The sequence below is a fragment of the Sus scrofa genome, chromosome 5, assembly GCF_054392235.1.
Source record: "Sus scrofa isolate SSC_HxYL_T2T_F1_AM1 chromosome 5, Sscrofa_HxYL_maternal_Yorkshire_Landrace_v2.0, whole genome shotgun sequence".
Lineage (NCBI taxonomy): Eukaryota > Metazoa > Chordata > Mammalia > Artiodactyla > Suidae > Sus > Sus scrofa.
Window position 1 is genome coordinate 40417190 of NC_139387.1, and position 23381 is coordinate 40440570.

The 23381-nt window shown below is 33.5% G+C and overlaps 1 protein-coding gene across 8 annotated transcripts in view; it reads left to right on the forward strand.

Moving 5' to 3' along the window:
* The window catches only part of TRHDE (thyrotropin releasing hormone degrading enzyme), a 583967-nt gene that overhangs the window by 401864 nt on the left and 158722 nt on the right, over window positions 1-23381 (forward strand). For all 8 annotated transcript variants that reach the window (XR_014803635.1, XM_084956344.1, XM_084956345.1 and 5 more), the window contains one exon: window positions 18029-18166. Coding sequence is in view for 7 of the 8 variants with exons in the window: in XM_084956344.1 (XP_084812470.1) it covers window positions 18029-18166 (138 nt within the window). In the remaining variant the exon portion in view is untranslated. The remainder of the gene's footprint in view (window positions 1-18028; window positions 18167-23381) is intronic.

Sequence of the window (23381 nt, forward strand, 5' to 3'; positions counted from 1 at the left end):
TTGAAAAAGTCTAAGAGAGTTTTAAAACTGGAAAAGGATGAATAGTAAAATGCTACCATGAAGACCTCCTTATGTTACAAACCTAGCCTGAAGCAGGCAAAATCATATCCTTTGTGAACATTGCACAGGTTTTCCTCTATAATTTGTGTTTATATGGTAGGTATATCCTTTAGTTTCCTGAATGTAGCCTTGTAAGTATGTGCTTGCTGTAATGAGAATTATTAAACACGAGTGCATGTTCTTTTATTAAATAATTTGGGATGCTAAGGAGCTTCATACAGCAATAACTTTATACACTGATAAAGTCTGTGGACTGGAAATTCTTCCTAAATTTTTATGAGGACACATACCTGGGGACAAAGATAACTATTAATAGAGAATCATGCAACTAAAGTTCATTACGCTAAATACTTAGGATATCTCAAAGTGTATTGCCCAAAACCTTAATAAATGTTCTCAATTGTTTTTGTCATGGACAGGACTAAAATAGTTAAAATGAATTCTGCCATTAGACTCAGTATCATTTTAATGTGCTCCAATGAAAATTGCCTACTAAACTTAATAGGCATTGGAATAAAATTATCTTCACTTCTTAGATTACTTTTATTCAGAAAAGAAGTTGAGAAAATCATTGGTGAACTGAATTAGATCTATTGTTTATTAAGTTCTTTTTTTTTCCAGTTTAAATGTAAAGATGTACTGCTTAATTTTTCTAAGCAGTAATAAACACTCTACTATTCTGAGAGGGGAAAATGGAAAATTAGAAAAAAATTTGTCTTGGTTAATATTTTACTTGTTTAGCTGTCCATTTCTTAAGTCTATCCTTGATTTAATGTCTGTAGGGAAACGTGCTTTCATCTGCTCTTCAAAGTTAGTTAGCCGTTGTGGAGCAGTGGAAACAAATCCAGCTAGTATCCATGAGGATGCAGGTTCAATCCCTGGTCTCACTCCGTGGGTTGGGTTTCTGGTGTTGCCTTGAGCTGTGGTGTACATCGCAGATGTGGCTTGGATCCTATGTTGCGGTGGCTGTGGCATAGGCTGACAGCTGATTCAGCCCTAGCCTGAGAACTTCCATATGCTCTGGGTGAAGCCCTAAAAAGCAAAAACAAACAAAAAAACAAAGTTATAAAAAAAAAAAAAGGCACAATGAACTTCTTTGCATAACAGATACTCACAGACTTCAAAAACGTATGGTTTCCAAAGGAGACAGGTTGGGGAGTAGAGGGATGGGCTGGGAATTTGGGATAGAAATGATATAAAATTGGGTTGTGATGATCATTGTACAACTATAAATGTAATAAAATTCGTTGAGTAATTAAAAAGAACAAAGTTAGTTAAAATACATTTCAGCAATAGTTGTTGGTACCTTGTACTTTGGTGCTATTGCCTATGATTCATCAATATCAAAATATATTTGTCCTGGAGAACTATGGTGTCAGAGATAGGCCATTTGGGCATTAAATATTTATTTTAGAATCTTACCTTCTAAATATTGAATATCAAATAAATAAATAATTAAATACATGATTTTTCCATAGACTTGTATTTTGTCTATGATAATAAAAAAAATCAACATATGATAGTCTACTCCTGAGAAGTCAGTAAATTAGAAGGTGATCCAATTGTTTTTTGACTGGTCAATGATATTTTATTCTTAAATGACTGACACACATTGAATATGAAGAATGTAAAGGCTTCTTATGGGTAGTCTCAAGGGTCTGTGGTATTTTTGATTCTTCTCAGGAGCTTAAAAGTGACATTTATGGTGAAAGACTAGAAGAAAAGTAGGAGTGCCCGCTTGGGTCTCTTGAGGGGTCAGTCTTCTTTGTGCTTTCTCTTTACTCTTCCCTCTGCAAGTAATTTCTCTTTGTGCTGAAAACATCAACTTTCATTTCTCAAATAAGAGAAAAGCTTTTTTTCTTTCTTTCTTTCTTTCCTTCTTTCTTTTTTTTTTTTTTTTTTTTTTTTTTCATTTGAGAGGATCCAGGGAGCTATAGCCCTTTATGTCATGGGTTGCTTTGGGCATTGGTGGACAACAGGTCTATAACAAACACAAAGAAAGGCCCCAGAAGAAGTAAGATCTGCAAAGAGAACAGTAGCTGGTGCCATCAGAGGAGAGGGGCTCGTAGAATTCATGTCTGAGTTCTGAGTAAATGTAGAAGGAGTTCTGTGGTGCATAGTCCCAATGCACTGCGAATGAGAGTAACCCTCAGAATATACAAATAGGGATATCCCCAAAGGATGTCAATGTTAAAAAGCAGGCCAGGGACTTGGGTGCCAACTAATGGGTGACTGGAGAGAGACCAAGAATTTCTAGCAAAGAAAAACAACGAAAACAGGAACTGTATCTGTGATACTAACATGTTAAAATAACTCTCACTAAGGCTAATACAATAACTAATTGTGTTAACATTTTCTTACATTGGGACTAAATTCTGTGCTTTTTACAAACGATTTTACTGATGTGCTGCTTGCCCTGTTAAGGACATGTATCAGAAAGAATAAGGCCAACCAGTTGCTCATTGTTGACATACATTAACTGACTTAAAAAATTTTGTGGCACAAATACATTTTTAAGGACAATATGTGGTATAGATAATGCATTCATACTTTTGTTTACACTTTTAATTCTTTATAAGAATCAAGACTTTGGCTTTACAGTTGATTGAGAAATGAAAAATTTGAAAAGCTTGTTATCAAGATATGTGATCAAGGTGTATTAAGTCTCAGAAAATGTAAATCTGCTTCACTTATTGCTTCACGTGGAAAACCAGCTTTTTATTAACTAAGACATATTTAGAAAGGGACGAAAAAGTGAACATAATTCATTTGTATTCACATGTATTCACATATATGTCTATATGTTCAGGTAGATATCTGGAAGTTTTCTTAGTCACATTACCTAATTTTTTTTTTATTCTATGAATTTTTAAAATTTAAAACAAAGCTGCAAATTGAAATTTCATGTATGTTCTTAAGGGATGATTTTTTAAAAAAAGCCATTTATGTTCAGAAAGATGCTAAGTGTTTCAGGTTTTGTATATTTTAAACTTAGAGATAAAATATAAATGAGCATTCCCTTTGGAATAAACTATTTCTTCCACAGACTGTATTCAGGTTTGCATGGTATCAAGGTCTTTCTACATTTCTTCAGGAATTTCAAAAACAAAGCAAAAACAATAAATGGACAAGATTAGACACTTTCTAAGAAGGAAACTTTTACTGAACATGGAGCCAAACAATAATGCAGGGAAATACCTAGAAATAATGCAAGAAAAAAATTAACCCATTCATTCCCCTTTTAGGTAAGAGTGCTTTGTAAGCAAAATAATCAAATTTGCTAAAAATGGTCAGATGGCACTTAATAAACAAAGATATTAGTGATGCCAAAAATTTATACCAAAATGATGAAATGTTCTGTTAGCATTGTTCTCAAATACTTATTATTTGCAATAGCAGATGATATCAGTTTCATGTGTCCCTTTTACCACATCTGGTAAAAACATTTATCTTCCTATGATATAGGAATTGTTCAACACCTGGTATTATTCAGTATTTCCCTAGCTATGTTAAAAATTTTGTTCTGCAAAATCTGTAGCATGAACACAACCAAAAAGGAAAGCTGGCGACTAAGAGGGCAACCCGAGAAAAATTCTTTACTATTCTAATTATTAATCATCCTTAACCAGGCAGCTATATGTTTTAAAAGACATTAGAACACAACTCATTTCTAAGTAAGGAGTGACTGTTTCAGTCCATAACACTTTATGGGACTTTTTTTTTTTTTCCTTTTCATCAAGGTTACTCTAACACTCTTCAGATGTTACCAGACAAGGATATGACAAATGAAAGTAGTGAGTTCAAGGATTATGAGTCAAAAAGTGTAAAAGAGCTTTCTGTCAAGAGAAAACAAAGAGCAGTAAGATATTTGAGGTTAATGAAGATTTTACCTCAATTACTCCAGTAACACTTGCAATAATAAAGACTTATGTAGGATTTACTTTGTACCTTTAAACACTTTGTGTATGTTAATTCACTGTGAAATGGAGTAAGTCATGAGCTACACATCTTTGTTCTTTTTCTGAAGAATCTGAGGACATAGTAATGGCTAGACTACCATGTAGGCCACTGCTTAGGTAGCTCTTCTCAGCCATGAAACCAAAAGACAATTTGGGGTAAAGCACTGTTTGTGTGTTTGTTTTCATTTTTCAAGTTTTATTGAAGTGTAGTTGATTTACAAGGTTGTGACAATTTCTGCTGTACAACAAAGTGATTCGGTTATACACACATCCATTCTCTTTCAGATTCTTTTCCCTCATAGGTTATTGCAGAATATAGGGTAGAGTTCTCTGTACTATACAGCAGGTCCCCAATGACCAATCATTCTATATACCTCAGTGTGCATATGCCAATCCTAAACCCCCAGTCCATCCCTCCCGCTGCCACCTGTTCCCGTTGGTAATAATAAGTTTTTCATATCTGTGCTAAATAACATCTGTGGATCTACACATCTGTGGTTCACAAATTTACACATTTGTGGTTTAAGTAAGCCCTTTTTGAAACCATTTATATCTTTTTAATTCTCCTTGGGACCGATGAAATAAAATTCTTTCTAATGATTAGAGTGTCATCTTTGTCTTTAAAATTAAGATATGTGGGGATGCTTTCTTTTCTCTAAGAACCTACTTCAAATCCACTTGTGTCCAATTAATTCTTTTAATCATTTTATTTTCTCTTCTCCAGATTTTATTTATAGTTCAATGATGCCTTTCCTGAGTGCCGTTAGGATTAATTTTATATAAACTAGTCTGATGGATTGCTGCCACTTTTTGGCCATTCCATTCAGTTATACATTTAATTCATCCTGTTTATTAGTTCATCAAAGAATTATCAAGTACCCAAAATGAGGCATTCATTTTCTAATTTCTATGGAATAAGCCTCAGGGTATTATTAGCATAGACCTGCTATGCATTAGTTTCTTCTACACGCTGTATTTTATCTTTAGTGTGTTGGTTTAAGTTAGAAGTTATGGTTAAATTTAGGATTTTTTTTTTATTTGGGCTCTTCACTGATGAACCGTGACTCTGTCAGAAGTTGTTTTGTTTGTGATGTAGCTCAGAAACAGATCCATGACCTCAATTAGACTGTTGATATTCATAGGTATGTTTGGAAACTAAAATTTAGTACAGTTAAGTTTCAGAAGATTAGCCAAATGGTAGGATCAGGAAGAACACTTAGCTACCTATTATTGTTTTTATACTACATGGTTCAAACACATTCTCTAATATTTGCTCAGATTTATCTAGTTACAGTAGCTATTTATTTTTATTTAGATTTTGAGTATTTTTCTGCTTAGTTAAGTTCTGTTCTTAAGCTGCACAGCTTTACATAGAAGAACATACTTTTTATAAAAAAGACTTCTGTTATTTTGGTTATAGTGGTGGTGGTGGTACGGTGGAATATTTAAATATTATTGTTGTTATTATTTAAATATTATTTATTTCCCAAGTTTTCTGATTAAGGAGAATGTTAGTTTGATTGCTCCTACAGAGAAAAACTTGGCATTAATTAATTACATTATCTTCCTAACTAGCCACATGATCAGTTCCATTTGGAGAACATTAAACACAATACATTATTGAAAATGACTAATTAAAGATAAAAACTCTCAAAACTTCTTTGCTTTACTTTTTAAGAAAATAAGGAGATTTTCTTGGTATCTTTGGCTTCTTTTGAGAGCTGATGGGTTATATCACTTTCTAGGCCTACAAATAATTTTACTTCTCACAACAAATGATATTACTCTATTAGTTGCTAAGCATTTTGTTGGGATTTTTGGCCCCTAGTTGACAAAATATTTCCAGTGATTAATCTGTATTGACTGGTGCATTTTTCATTATGTAACAAACACATTGAATGTCTTTGCTCGTATCTCAGTTGGAGACAGAGAACACAGATGAGTATGAAATGTGTGTCCTCAAAGTCTCAGAGATCCATTTTTGTACATCAGAAATTATCACAACATTGTAAATCAACTATGCTTCAAAAAAACTTTAAAAAATGAAAAAAGTCTCATAGACATATTTTACCAATTGAAATTATTTTTGTCAGAGTAATGTTACATTATAGTTTCCTAGAATGAAGTTTGATTCTTTTCCTTTTTTCTACTTATCCCATGGGTTAAATTTTTGATTCTTTTTTTAATTCTTGTTTTGTTTTGTTATTTTAGTTATCTTTCCCCATAATGATTTTTAAAGTTTTTCCATTATAGTTGATTTACAGTGTTTTTCCAATTTCTGCTGTATAGCAAAGTGATCCATTTATACATTATATATACTTTCTTCTCACATTATTCTCTATCCTGTTCTATCCAAAGTGATTGGATATAGTTCCCTGTGCTATACAGCAGGATTCCACAGCCCATCCACTCCTCATATAACAGTCTTCATCTACTAACTCCAGACTTCCAATCCATCCCACTCCCTTCTTCTTCCCCCCTGGCAAACACAAGTCTGTTCTCCATGTCCACAATCTGTTTCTGTTTTGTAGCTAGATCATTTGTGCCATATTTTAGACTCCACACATAAGTGATATCTCTTTCTCTTTTGGACTTTCTTCACTCAGTTTGAGAGTCTCTTGTTCCATCCATGTTGCCACAAATGGCATTACCTTGTCCTTTTTATGGCTGAGTAATATTCCGTGATTCTTGATACTTAGTTGTTTGATCTTATTTCTCCATCTTCAAAGTATGTATGAAATACCTGTTCTGTTTTTGTCACAGGATAGCTTTAAGAATCTAAGAATTTTTATTCTTGTTACTAATAGCATTATTGCTATTGGGTACTTAGTATAATTGCATTACCTTTAGTGTCCAGAAATTTGTTTTCCAGTTACGTATCTTGTGAATCACATGTTAAAAATTTGTAAGAGCACTGCCTTCACATAATACTTTTCAGTATACCTATTTTATTTCTGAATAACTTTGGAATGCTAATATTTATGCACTTTAAAAATGGAATGCAAGTCCAGATTTTGCATTCTGAATAGTGAAGATTTTTCTTTGCTAATTTCACAATCAATTTATAAATATTATAGTAGCTTACTCTGAGATACAATATATAGAGAGTCTAGGAATAAATGTGGACCTTCCTTTCTGAATTGGTTAAATTTGGGGGCCACAGCATTCTATATATTCTGGAGTTGTTTGTGATGGATTATTAAATCTTTTAAATTTGAAAAAAAATGCTTTGTATTTTCATTGGAAAGATACAGACCTCTCTGATCTGGCAACAAGTTAAAGGTTTGTTTGTTTGTTGTCTTTTTCAGGCCGCACCCATGGCATATGGAAGTCCACAGGCTAGGGGCCGAATTGGTGCTGCAGCTGCTGGCCTACACCACAGCCACAGCAACACAGGATCCGAGCCATGTCTGTGACCTGCACCACAGCTCAGGCAATGCTGGATCTTTAACCCACTGAGTGAGGCCAGGGATCGAACTCGTGTCCTCATGGATACTAGTCAAGTTTCTTTACTACTGAGCCACAATGGGAACTCCCAAGTGTAAAGTTTTATTAGGCTAGGTCATTTGATGAACTGACCATTTATTTCAGTAAATATTGAAATTAAAGTACAAAAATGTATTATTTACTACATTTCACTATCAAGTTAATAAGAATTTTGTTTCATATGCCACAGGTGAGGTCCTAAAAAAATCCATATGCTGTGGGTACAGCCCTAAAAAGACAAAAAGGCAAAAAAAAAAAAAAAAAAAAAAAAAACGAAAAGGACTTTTGTTACAGAGTTAAGATCATTTGAATTTTTATTTCACAAATTAGCAAAATAAACTAGTCACTTGGTAATCACGTTAATAACTTCTGGGAGTTGATTAGCTTATTTCTGGAATGATTCCAGACCTGAATGCTATAAGAAAGTTTTCATTAGAATTTGAACAGAAATTGAATGTATATAAGATGATTAATCTGTGTATATTTAAAAATACTGTTATATTTTATCAATCAAATAAACCTTGATTAGCTTATTATTAATGTGTCTGAGAAATACCAGCAACTTCTTGTGATGTGAAAAAAAAGCATATAAGTATCAAAAAGATTGGCAAATTTGATTATATTGAAGTGTCTTATCAGCTTCTCCAGCAATTTGGCATTGAGATAGATGAAAAGATTCTTACTGCCACAAAGTTGAGAGAGGATTATTGAAAAGATGAAGAAGCTACTACCTCTCTATGGAGAGGGTCCAGAAGTGACATAGATGAGGGGGTATGAGTTCATGTTAACTAGCAAAGGACAGGAGGTGAATCTGCTCCACTAAACAATATGCTTCACCAGGTTAAGCACTGTTTATTTCATCATCATATCTCAGCATAACCCAAAGTATAGCATCAATGAGATATTCAATAATAAAAGTCTGGCCAAAAGCCAACAAAAAATTATGGAAGGAAGGTCAGCAGATCATTTATGAAATATTAAAAGAGTTTCTATCTCTATATAAAAGGATATTGAGTTAAAAAAAATTTAAAACCACATTGGATAAGTGTTTGAAGGAAAACAGAAGGAAAAAAGTATCAAGAAATCCTAAAACATAAAGGGATGCTAAAGGATATGAACATTTTAAGAGGGTTATGTAAAAGCACATGGCAGATGGTGATTGTTCACAGCGATTTTTTTGGGCTACTAGAATCAGAAAGAGCTAGGTAATTAGACAACCTGTTCATAATTATTACTGTGATTGACATTATGTGGAGCATATTCAAGATTGTAAAACCCAGGATTATCATAATTAATGAATGCATAGATGATTTATTGGTGGTGACTTTTGCCATATCAATTTTGCTGTATCTTAAAGGTTCTGGTATAAGTATGCAGAAAGCTCAGAATTTGGTTGAACACAATGCGGTACATTTTGTGTTTCATCTTAGCAATTTCCTTCAGCTGTGTCACATCTTGGATAATATGAGGCATGACACATTCAGCCTGGATGTTACAAACAAAACATAAGGCAGCTGAAGGATGTAGTCATTGAAAAGACTCACAATTTAACCTACCTTCTCTGTGTTAGTCATGTTTGAGAGTATATCAGTTCGTAAAAACCTGTGCAGGAAGTTGTTTGGGGTTATGAGAGCCTTATAAAGTCATCCAAGATAGTCTTATAGAAATACAATTGCTTTTTTAGTTACTATGTTGACTAAGGCTTTTAAAAGCAGTTGTGGCTTGGCAGTGGATTAAATGTGATTGATAGCTCAAATAAGAACATATGGAACACATTTTGGTTACTTATTGTAGAACTTGTGTGAAATCACAGAATAATGTTATATCAGTAGAGATTATTGTGTTCATGTACCACTTTCTATAAAATGTGAACAAATACAGAGGTAAAAATCTCAAAACAGTGTTTAATTATAAGCATTAATGGTGATTATTTCTAAAATTATATATGTCTACTATATATGTGTGTGTTTACATAAGTTTAATATGAATGGACTACTTTAACAAGCTGCACATGAAAATGATTATTTAATCCTAGGCATGTGTATTTAAACATGAGATTTTGAAATGTTAACTTTTAAGAACATTGCTATATATAGAAGCAACCCTGATTTTCACTACATCTTAGTGATTTGGCTATCTATGAAATGTTATAGAATAAACATGTATAAAATGTTATCTATAAAATGTTAGCTAATCAGCTAAATAATGACAAAATATTTCATAAGTATATCTAGCTAACTTTCAATTGAGTAAAGCTTAAATACCTTTGGACATTTTAGAACCTTATAAAAGGAGGATGGTATATAAAATTACAGAGTAAGTTTCTTTTAATATTTTAGGACACTTGGAATCCAAATAATTTCTGATTTTTACAGATATGGCATTACATTTTGTGTTTACAGAAGATAAGTGCAAAGTCACAAAGATACCATATCACATACATAAAATCTGATGACACTTTTTCCCCTGTAGATTTGCTTTTCTTTTTTGAAATTTTGATTGTATTCCTCTCCTTTGCCTTGTCATGATATGAATAAGTCATGAAGAACCAGAGTGAGAAAACCAAAACATGCAATGCGAGGTATACCAATACGCCTTCTTCTTGTCTTGTAAAAGCAAGGGTTTTATGTTAGTCATGATTTATGTGTCATTTTGTTTAACCCAGGAAATCTCAAAAGTCTTAATCTCATGGTAGTATAGATTTCCAAAGATATAAAATATGAAGGACATGTCTTCTTCTTCTTCTCTTTATGATAGACCAACATAGTCATAAGCACTGAAAGCCTATTACCCATAACTTTCCTTCTATTCTCTACTCCCATAGTTCTTTGTTTGGCTACTAATATTTTACACATCAAGTAGCACTAATGAGTTGTACACATCTCTATCCTGCCTATCATAATGGGAGTTGCTTGGCGGCAGGAATTGTGTCCCATGTGTGTTTGTTTCCCCAGCCTGTAGCACATGGAGGTTGCATATACAAAGCAACAAGTAAACATGTATGGAATTAGATTGCATTGTTCAAATAATCTTCATCAGCCATTCTTAGGGACTTGACTCTGTGGATTAGAAATGTGTGTTTTTCTATATCCAAGAGGATATTGTCAGTATTAAAAATTAGAATAAGATACTGCTTTAAATAAACAAATAAAGATACCTAAAAAGGAACGTTTTGTGTCTATTTGGTTATCTATATGTATATCTACATATATATTTACATCTGTGCTATATTTACATCAAAATCTACATTTAATTCATACATTTTGGAATTCCAAAGTAAATACCTTGTTTGATCACCATTGGACATCACAAAATTGAATTAAATTTTAGAAAAATGATTGGTATAGTATTTTGCGATCACAAAGATAAAGCCCATGTTGTGTGCTCTTTGTGCATAATTGTGCAGTATTGTCCTATTTTGTTTTGAGTTGCTTCTCTAGTTCACTTTCTAGGATACACTGTCACCTCTCTAAATGTAGATCTGGTGACGTCACTTCTTAATTCTAGCTTCCTAACTTGGCATAGAGGACCTTGATGATTTTGTTCTTGTCTGTCTCTGTGCATCAATTATTCCTCATTTGCCCCATTATATGCCCTGCCTTCTACCACACAAAACTCTGGAATCTCCCAAACAGGCCAGGCTGTTTCAAATCTACATGACTTCCCCCAGATAGTCCTTTCTGTCCAAACTGGCCTTCTGAGTCCTCCTAGAAAACTCAAATCATCCTTAAAGACTCAACTCAGACTATTAGTTCAGAACCATTCTTTCCTTCCTTCAGGCAGAACAAATCACAGCCTTCTCTGTGTAGTCACAATATATCCTGAACTTCTTTCCATTTTTACATATAGCAGGTGCTGTTTTAATATTTGTTTTCATCTTTGTACCTCTTTCTACTAGTACAAAATCTTTGAAACTTGGATCCACACTTTTCTATCTTTTTATCCCCAGAACCAAATGGACCATCTGGGATATAGCAGGTGCTCAATAAATATTTGTAGAACAGTTATCTTGTTTAATCTTTACAACCACATGTATTTACAAATGAGGATGAAGAGATTGAATGTCTTGCTCAAGGTGAGACAGCTAACGAATGGCAGATATTTTTCTTCCAGTTTAGGACTCTTTCATCAATTTTGCAGCAGTGTGCCTGTCTTTTATCCCAGGATTAACAGAAGAGCTATTTATGTTCAGATCCATCCTCCCAGAAAATTGAGTCCTTGTGGCTGCTCTGATATAACCCACATCTGCCCTGAGAAGTTTTTCCCATTCTTTTCATGCCTGTGAGCACCTTACTACTCCTTGAACTGGCTTGGGTTTAGCTCTCATCTTCTTCATCTGGTTTGATATATCTGACTTTCTTCAATCTAGATTCAGATTATTTGACTTTTTTCTCTCTTTTCTGATGACAAGAGTCAGAGTGAATGCCTGGTATTGCTCTTCAGTAAAATCAGTCATCCCTTCTATAAGAACCTGCCAACAGCCCTGCCTTCCAATAGTCCTTCCTTTTCCCACTCATTTCTGTGACTTAGACTAAATCAGGCATATTCAGATCTTGACATGTTCAGGCTGAAGCAATTTGGAGACATCAGGGAATTTATATTTTCATATGTATCTAATGGTATGATAAAAATCATTAATAACTCCCTTCACATATATTGCTAAATACCAATATATTAAATACTAATATTATAAGAAATAATTTTTTAAAATAGTTGATTCTTTTAGAGACTTCATTTACAGTTTTATACAAATTACTATTTCTTTTTCTTTATTTAGGGCCACAACCACGGCCTATGGAAGTTCCCAGGCTAAAGATTGAATTGTAGATGCAGCTTCTAGCCTATGTGACAGCTGCAGCAATGCCAGATCTGAGCCGCATCTGTGACCTACACCATAGCTCACGGAAACACCAGATCCTTATCCCACTGAGGGAGGCCGGGGATGGAACCCTGATCCTCATGGATATTAGTTGGGTTTGTTAACACTGAGCCACAATGGTAACTCCACGAATTACTATTTATTGTCAAAAGTTGGGTATAGCGATTGCCCTTCATCTTAGACCTAGGCTTTTACTTTCAATTGCCTCTGGTGTGTTGGTTTTTAAATATTCACTATCACATTTCCTTGCAAATGTCTAAAATGGACATTTACAAGACTAAATTCTTTTAAAATTCTGTCAAGTCATTCCATATAGTTATTTGTTAGTACTTCCTCTCCGTCAGCCACTAAAAGGACCAAGACATCGATGTCAGTTGATTTTTCATTCAAAATATCTCTCAGATTCAACAACCTTTCAGCAGCACCTGCTCTAATACATCATCACCATATGCCCTCTTGGTACAATAGCCACTTCCTGTCTCCCGTCTCTGCATACATCAAGCTACCCTGTATACCACAGATAAGTTAATTTTCCTAAGACACTACTTTCATTGTGTCATTATGCCTGCTACTGCCTATTTATTAAGACCAAACTCTTCAACCTGATAACTGAGGATTAAAACAAACTAGCTTTTTTTCATGTTTCCTCTGCCTGGATGTGCCCTTTTTAGCTACTTCCCCCATTCATCTGAGTAACCTTTCATCCTTCAACAACTCACTTTAATGTCACTTTCTCTGTGAAGCCTTTTCAGAACTAATTAGTCATTTCATCCTCTGTGTTTTATAACATCCATCATATTATAATACAGCTAGCTGTTTATCTGTCTTTCTCTTATACTTTCTCTTCTACTTTTAAGTTCTTTACAGTTGAGGACTAGGTTTTAGTCATATAATTTATTCCCAAAACACAGTGCAAAATCTGACATTGAATAGGAACTTAATACATATTTGTTGAAAGAAATGAATAAAATAATAGTGGCTTTGTTGTTTTCCACATATTATTCTCAACTCTGTGCATTTACTCACACTATACTTTTCCAAAAAGCCTTTATGCTATTCTCCAAAAATTCAGACACAATGTATTTTCTAAGATAGTTCAATACATAATGACATGCATATTCAGTATTGTTGGAACTGTTTTAATGTAGGCATGTATGCAGCATCTCCAGGAGGTGTCTGTTTAGAGTGGTAGAATTTATTGTTACTGTTAATGATAAATTTCTTGTAAACAGATTTTAAAGTTTGCCATTTTACCTATTCTGCATTTTGAAAGTGGCAGAATGGCCTATCATGGTATCCTTAAGATATGGAATAGAATAAAAACTGTTGACTATGCATCATAAATATACTATTCTCTTCACACGCACAAGCACACACACACATACAACATGAACACGATTTTAAAGTTATTTCAAGGATCAAATCAAGTTCTATCTCTTCCATTAAACTCTCCTTCAATAATTCTATTTTGCCATGTTTTTGTCTCAGAATTCTTTAGCATTTCTAGTCTGTAAGAGAAAACGATTATTTTGTTCACTGTGGCTAACTATTTTGTTTGATCTTTTATATCCCCTAAGAGCCAGGATTTCTAATTTTATGTTATTTCTGAACTTATATAGTCTCAGGTCAACAATAGGCAATCAACCAATACTTAGTAATTTTTGCTGTTATTGTTGTTGATGATGAAAAGGAGGAGGAGGAGTGACTGACAAGCTGAGATTATTTCTTATTTTATAGTGATACAGCTCTTTTATAAAAATTTACCACCTTCTCTCTGGGAAACTCTTTGTAGTTTTGCTATATCAGGTTTGCCTCTGGCTAGAATTTTCTTCTCCCCCCCTCAATTTAAAGTATTCCCTCTGTGAGTGTCTTCTGCCAGGCTTTTCCCTTCTTTTAATTCCCCTCCTCTCTCTCTTATAAAATCTTTTAATTCCCCTTTTTCTCAAGTAGACAGTTTCATTCTCTCCAAAACTGTAGAAGATGAGTCTTTTATAAATGACTTAATACTACTCATTTTTGAAATTCGACTGACCAGGCAAAGGTTTATTTTTATTTTTTTCCAGAAGCATGAAGTAATATAACTTATTTTTTTAAACAACAAAGTTTCATTTTTTTAAATATACCTTAATTTCATTTTTATAACTACATAGCCATTTACTTTATACCACTTAAAAAGTGACATCTCTAGCAAACCAAGCTATGTTTAATAAATGTTAATATTGATCAAAATATATTTATTGCTGCTAAATATTAAAAATTAGAATTCTCATTCTAAGTAAGTTAGAAAGACACCATATTATATCACTTACATGTGGAATCTAAAATATGGCACAAATGAACCTACCTACAAAATGGAAACAGATTTGCAGATAGAGAGAACAGACTTGTGATTGCCAAGGGGGATAGGATGGAAGTAGGATAGAACAGGGAGTTTGAGGTTGGTAGATGCAAACTGGTACATTTAGGATGGATAAGCAGTGAGGTCTTACTGCATAGCACAGGGAACTATATCTAATCTCTTGGAGTAGAATATGATGGAAGATAGTATAAGAAAAAGAATGTATATAAATATATGTATGACTGGGTCACTATGCTGTATGACAGAAAATGACACATTAGAAAGCAACTACATTCTAATAAAAGTAAAATTAAAAAATTTAGAAAAGTGAAAGCATCATTTTTTTGTCTTTTTTTTTTTGGGTCAAACCTGTGGCATATGGAGGTTTTCAGACTAGGGCTCGAATCACTCAGATGAGGGGTTGAATCGGAGCTGTAGCTGCCTGCCTATGACACAGCCACAGCAACACCAGATCTGAGTCACGTCTGTGACCTATACCACAGCTCATGATAATGCCAGATCCCTAACCCACTCAGCAAGCCTAGGGATCGAACCTGCATCCTCATAGATACCAGTCAGATTCATTTTCAGTAAGCCACAATGGGAACTCCAAAAGCATTGTTATAAGTTCACTTTATACTATGATTTTTTTTAAAAACTTTATGGTCACACCTGCAGTATATGGAAGTTCCTAGGCTAGGGACTGAATCCAAGCCACAACTACGACCTCCACCACATTTGCAGCAATGCCAGATCCTTTAACCCACTGCATCAGGCCAGGGATTGAACCCACACTTCTACAGTGACCCAAGCTGCTGCAGTTGGATTCTTAACCCACTGCATCACAGTGAGAACTCCTATCTGTGATTTTTGATTAGATGTTTGAGTGACATAATGAAGTGAGAAATTACTGTTTGAATAGTTGACTATCATTTGATCTTCAGAATGGACATCACATTTTCAGTTGGTACCTTTCGTAAATAAAAATGTTCACTCGTATCATTATACATTTCATGATTCCTCTCATTAATTCCAGTATCAAATAGCTTTAATATGCACTTCAAAATTAAATGAGTACAATTGCAATCCTACTTAAAATTTTTTTTTGGAAATATGTGATTTTCACTTATTCTCAAAATGTAGGCCATTTTTCTGAGATCTTATTTTTGCTTTTTAGTGGACTTAAAATGAGTCACATAAATACCAGTCTTTTATTCTTAAAAATTTTAAATCACAATGTCCAATTTTGCACTCCTTAATTCATCTTGAATTAGGGACTTGATTTGAGAAGAAATATAGTATTAGTTTATGTAATAATTGTCATGTAATTTATTGTAAATGTTACTAATCTTAATTCATTACTAAATATTAATACTACTTTAATTACATTTTATTTTTTTATTAAAGTATAATTTAATTACAATGTTGTGTCAATTTCTGCTACAGCAAAGTGACCCAGTCACTTTATTTTCCATCATAGTCTATCCCAAGAGATTGGATGTGGTTCCTTGTGCTATACAGTAGGACCTCATTGTTTATCTATTCTAAATGTAATAGTTTGCATCTACTAAACCCAAGCTCCCAGTCCAACCCATTCCCTCCTCCCTCCCCCTTGGCAACCACAAGTCTGTCCTCCATATCTGTGAGTCTGCTTCTATTTTGTAGATAGATTCATTTGTGCCATATTTTAGATTCCACATGTAAGTGATATCATATGGTATTTGTCTTTCTCTTTCTGACTGACTTAGTATGATACTCTCTAGTTGCATCCATGTTGCTTTTTATTGTGGCCTCTTACCATCTAGAGCATACTTCTGGGACTTAGCATGACCCCTCTGGTTCAGTTAGTGTAACAAATTCCTCTTTGATAGAGCATAGACTATTGATGTGAAACTCTTAGACCAAAAAAAAAAAAAAAAATAAATAAATAAATAAATAAATAAATAAAAAGGACCAAAAAATTATGTATGTAGGCCACAGATTATAAAAATAAGCTATTAGAAAACAACAAGTCTTACAGTATATAGTTGGGTGGCTGATTAATTAAATTATTGATTAAATATGCTAAATTATTGAGTAAATGATGATGAACAAAAGTATGTCTTTAAAGCCAGGTTTAATTTAACACACACATATATGCCTAGTTAACTGTTCTTTTCTTAGTATATTTATTCTCCATTTCCAATTTTTAAAATCTAAGATTGGTGTATTCTCACCTTGAAATTACAACTCACTCAGAAATAATGTGCAGTTTATCTGCTGGCTGAAACTAGGAGGCTCCAGGAATGAGTTCAGAATTAGCTAGAGCAATTTAAGTATTTCAGTCTTTAGTCTCTGTAACGATACTCCTCAGGTCCCAACTATCTAGGGGCTATTTAGCCCTTGTTATCTCTTGCAACTTTTTCCTTTCCTCCTCCCTCAATGAAAGCAGGAGGCAGGGAAGACGAATAGCTGCCAGCATTTTTGTTAACAAAACCCAAGCTGTTTCTTTAAAGCAGGCATCTTAAAACAAAAACAAAAGAGATGTACTTTTTCTTTACAGTTTATTTCTAACATAACAAGCCAGCTTTTATTAGAGCAAATAGTAATGTCTCTGCAATGCACAGCATGGAAGTCTCGTGATTTTGTCTGATTTCACAACTTTATGGTAATGGATTTTTGATACCTATTGCTCTCCATTTTCTGAATTCATATATTACAACCACATCCACAGATGTTATAGTTTGATGTCAATAATGCTTTTCATTATTCGTTGTGGTCTCCTGAAATTCTTTTAGAAAATAAGTATGTGTGTGTGTGTGTGTCTGTGTGTGTGTGTGTCTGTGTGTGTGTTAGAGAACAAGGGAGAGAAAGGAGGAAAGGACAGGGAGAGAGAGAATAAGTTGTTTAAATGGCACTATAAAAAATGAATTGCACTAGCACTCTGAAATTTAGTTATTATTTTTGTATTGAATTAACTAAAAAGACTGGAATTTTAGTCTTGATCCTGCAGTCAAGCTCAGTCAATTTCATTTATGTGCCCACTCTCCAAATTTGCTTTAACCTCTGTTAAAACAGAGTCCATTGTTTTGATCTATTTGGGGCCCATTCTAGCCCATTGATTTTGTTTCTTGTGCTTGAATCAACAACTTTCATTTTAGAGTAACTTAAGGGGCATTTTATTTACTGGATTCTCTTTAGAGCTGTCTCGCTGTGTAGGCTGACTTGCATCATCAATTAAGTAACACACACTCTGTTCACATTGTCACACATACTCTGTCATAACCATGAATCACCTATGATGTTGCCCCATCTACTGTATTGCAGGAAAAACAGCGGTTTCTGACGGATGTTCTCCACGAAGTGATGCTGCTTGATGGCTTGGCCAGTTCCCATCCAGTATCACAGGAAGTGCTACGGGCAACAGATATCGACAGGGTGTTTGACTGGATCGCATATAAAAAGGTGGGAACAGATAAGACCTAAGTGTCAATTGGATATTTCACTATCTTGGGGTAGCCAAACTATTTCATTCTGGATGTATTTTTCTCTTTTCCCTGGTGGATAGAAATGATCTGTGAGTTAGAAAACATAGAGTCAGTAGGTTCATGTCGTTTTATGAGTTAGGGCTTTCCTTTATAAATCAGTAAAATGGAGATGAATGTTTGTCAGATAATGCGTAGAAATATTGGAAGTATTAATGAATAAATGTTTGGAGATGGTATGAAATTACTCTACAAATGGTCTATGTAAACGTCAATTTTTATTATTATTAATAAGAGAGCTGACCTATATAGTGACAAATTATTTTCTACCAATGCCTCTTAAATACTTATTTTGACTGGCTGATGTAAAGGGTATAGGCAGTGACATGACATACGTATTTTATAAATATTATTCAAGAGAAATTTAGGAATAAAACCTGTTGCCTGGATAATAAACATGATAAATGAAATCTTGAAGACCAGACTTTGAATGGCAAAGATTTTGGATGAATGACTAGACGCCTGTGAAAATAAAGTGTATTATGAATTATAAGATATATTATGATTTTTTTCCACTGTTACTTGGATTAGGATTTTTCCTTATATCTCTATCCCTTACTTATTCTAATTTTAATATAGAGATATACATATCAGTATTTAACACATAGCAGCCACTTAATTATTGTTAGAATAGTATTAAAATCTACTTTGATGTAGATCAAATTGAATTTATTAGGATATCTGGATATTTTATTGACAATAATGTTTTACATTAAAAAAATTGTTAATATTCTTTTAGTAAAACAATATTCCTTTTTATAAATAAAAGCCAAATAATGATTTATCAGAATTCCTTGATGCAGTAATTTGGATATTTGTGCCCAGGAAATGACTATTTCAATGATTATTAGTTAATATTGTGTGCTATAACATACAAATAAAGGTATGTTAGAAAATATTAAATTTTAGAATAATTTTTACCTATTTCTATAAAAAGTGGCATTGGAATTGTGATAGGAATAGTATTGAATCTGTAGATCATTTTAAGTAGCATGGAGATTTTCATGATATTAATTTTTCCAGTCCAAGATCACGAGATATCTTTCCATTTTTTTTTGTCTTCTTCAATCTCTTTAATCAGTGTCTTAACAGTTTTCAGTGTATGTCTTTCACCTCCTTGGTTAAATGTATAAGTATTTTATTGCTTTTGATACTATTGTAAATGGGATTGCTTTCTTAATTTCTCTTTCAGACCGTTCATTGTCAGTTTATAGGAAAACAACTGGTTTCTGTATGTTGATTTTGTATTCTGCAAATTTTCTGAATTAGTTTATTAGTTGTAACATTTTTGGTGAGGTCTTTATAGGGTTTTCTGTTTATAAGACCATGCCATCTATAAAAAGAGATAAACTTCCTTTCTGATTTGAATGCCTTTTATTTATTTTTTCTTGTCTAGGCCTCTCAGTCCTAGTACCGTATTGAATAGAAATAGCAAGAGTGGGCATCACTGTCTTATCCCTGATCTTAGAGGAAAGGCTTTTAACTTCACCATTGGGTGTGATATTAGCTGTGGGCTTGTCTTCATTCCAGCCATATATCGTCATGCTTAAGTACCGCAGGAAATGTCCTTATGGTGTGTTTTCAACTGATGATAGGAGCTATCTGTTTTCAATGAAAACTTCTAAAAAATGTTTTTCTTTTTTTTAAACAACTCTATGAGGAATAATTAAAATACAATAAACTGCAGGTGCTTGTACCTTTTATGACATGACTGAATTATTTTCCAAGCTAGTTAAACCATTGTACTGTGGTACATTCTCACCGAAAGTATACTAAAGTTTTAGTTGTTTCACATCTTCACCAACACAAACCTGGTGTAGTTAGTTTATTTAATTTTAGATATTGAGATGGTGTCTCATTGTGGATATAAATTACATTCCCCTAATGACCAACGATATTGACCATTTTTTATTTGTATATTTTCCCTTATGTATCTTTCTTGGTGAAGGGTCAGTTCAAATCTTTGCCCATTTTTAAAAATTTGAGTTCTTTTCTTTTCTTTTCTTTTCCCACTGTACAGCAAGGGGATCAAGTTATCCTTACATGTATACATTACAGTTACATTTTTTCCCCCACCCTTTGTTCTGTTGCAACGTTAAGTATCTAGAAAAAGTTCTCAATGCTACTCAGCAGGATCTCCTCCTAAATCTATTCTAAGTTGTGTCTGATAAGCCCAAGCTCCGATCCCTCCCACTTCCTCCCTCTCCCATCAGGCAGCCACAAGTCTCTTCTCCAAGTCCATGATTTTCTTTTCTGAGGAGATGTTCATTTGCGCTGGATATTAGATTCCAGTTATAAGTGATAACATATGGTATTTGTCTTTGTCTTTCTGGCTCATTTCACTCAGTATGAGATTCTCTAGCTCCATCCATGTTGCTGCAGATGGCATGATGTCATTCTTTTTTATGGCTGAGTAGTATTCCACTGTGTATATATACCACCTCTTCCGAATCCAATCATCTGTCGATGGACATTTGGGTTGTTTCCATGTCTTGGCTATTGTGAATAGTGCCGCAATGAACATGCGGGTGCACGTGTCTCTTTTAAGTGGAGTTTTGTCCGGATAGATGCCCAAGAGTGGGATTGCGGGGTCATATGGAAGTTCTATGTATAGATTTCTAAGGTATCTCCAAATTGTTCTCCATAGTGGCTGTACCAGTTGACATTCCCACCAACAGTGCAGGAGGGTTCCCTTTTCTCCACAGCCCCTCCAGCACTTGTTATTTGTGGATTTATTCATGATGGCCATTCTGACTGGTGTGAGGTGGTATCTCATGGTTGTTTTGATTTGCATTTCTCTAATAATCAGCGATGTTGAGCATTTTTTCATGTGTTTGTTGGCCATCTGTATATCTTCTTTGGAGAACTGTCTATTCAGGTCTTTTGCCCATTTTCCCATTGTTTGATTGGCTTTTTTGCTGTTGGGTTGTATAAGTTGTTTATATATTCTAGAGATTAAGCCCTTGTCAGTTGCATCATTTGAAACTATTTTCTCCCATTCTGTAAGTTGTCTTTTTGTTTTCTTTTTGGTTTCCTTTGCTGTGCAAAAGCTTTTCAGTTTGATGAGGTCCCATGGGTTTATTTTTGCTCTAATTTCTATTGCTTTGGGAGACTGACCTGAGAAAATATTCATGATGCTGATGTCAGAGAGTGTTTTGCCTATGTTTTCTTCTAGGAGTTTGATGGTGTCCTGTCATATATTTAAGTCTTTCAGCCATTTGGAGTTTATTTTTGTGCATGGTGTGAGGGTGTGTTCTAGTTTCATTGCTTTGCATGCAGCTGTCCATGAGTGATTTTCTTATTATTGAATTTTGAGGATTCTTTATACACTGTGAATATAGGTTATTGTATATATGATATGCAAATAATGTTTTTCTCAATTTGTGACTTCTTATTATCATAAAAACATCTTTTAAAAGCAAATAATTTTAATTTTAAGTATGTTTTATATTTTTCTTTAATTGATAATGCTATTGATATCATAGTTAAGAAACCTTTGACAATTCAAGGTTATAAAAGTTATTCTTAGTTTTTTTCTTCTAGAATTTTTATAGTTCTGGCACAGCAGTGTAAATCAACTATATTTTAATAAAAACTTAATAGAAGTGTTATGGTTTTAGGTTTATATTTAGATCTATGTTCTATTTTGAGTTAATATTTGGGTATGGTGTGAAGTTTAAATTGAATATTTTTCTTTTTTTAAATATGGATATCCAATTTTTCAAGAATTTTTTCTTAAAAAGCCTGTTTTTTAAATCCCATTGAATTACCTTTGCACATTTGTTGAAAAATCCGTGAAATATCTACGTGTGAGTCTATTTCTGGATTATGTATTTCATTCTATAGATATATTTTTTATCATGGCACCAATACCACACAGTCTTGATTACTGTAAATTTTAATAAGCTGTAAAATAAGGTTGTTAGTCATCCAACTTTGTTCTTTTTTAAAGTTCTTTTGCTTATTCTTGATTCTTTGAATTTCTATTTAATTTTAGAATGAATTTTTTTTTGGCTGCTTCTGTGGCATATGGAAGTTCCCAGGCCAGGGATACAATCCATGCCACTTCAGTAAGAACAGTGGATCCTTAACCTGCTCAACCATCAGGGAACTCCTAGAGTGAATTTTTAAATTTCTATAATATTCTGTTGTTATTACCAGGATTTCATTGCATTTGTAAAACAATTTGGGAGAAATAGACGCCTTAGCAATATTGAGTGACCTATGAATACTCTATATGTCTCCATTAATTTAGGGCCTCTTTATTTTTTCTCAGCAATGCACTTTTCAATGAATCAATCCTTCATATGTATTTTCAGATTTACCCATAGGTATTTCACATTTTTGGGCTACTGTAATAGTATTGGTTCTATTTCCCGCTTCTGACTTTTTGTTGTTCTGTATGGAAATACAATTGATTTTTGTGTATCTATATTATACAGTGTTAAATAGAAGTGGTGAGAGCAGAAAAATTTGCATTGTTTTGGATTTTAAGAGCAAGACATTTAGTCTTTCATCACTGGGTATGATACTGCCTTTAAATTTTTATATCTACTCTTTATCAGGTTGAAGAGATTACATTCCATTCCTATATTGTTGAGAGTTTTAATCCAACATAGATGCTGATTCCATCAAATGTTTTTCTCCCGTCTATCAGTATTTTTTTTTTTAGTTTGTTAATATGGTGAATTACATGATGGACTTTTTAATGTTAGGCTATCTTTATATTCCTGGGACAAATACCATTTGGTTATAAATTTGTTTTATATATTATTGGATTCAGTTTGCTAAAGAATGTGTAGAAATTTTGCATCTATGCTAATGAGAAGTATTGGTCTATAGTTTTCTGTTCTTGTAATATCTTTAGGTTTTGATATCTATAATGCTAACCTCATAGTTTGGAGGCTCTTACCTCCTTTTCCATTTTCTGGGTTCATTTATGTAGAATTTGTGTTCTTTCTTTGTTAAATATTTAGAATTTACCAGTACGTCTCTGGACCTAGAATTTCCTTCATGGGAAGATATTTAACTAATAAGTTAATTTCATTAAAAGATAGTGAGTCATTCAGGTTATATCTTCTTGAGTGGACCTTCATCGCTTATATATTATCAAGGATTTGGCTCATTTTATCTAA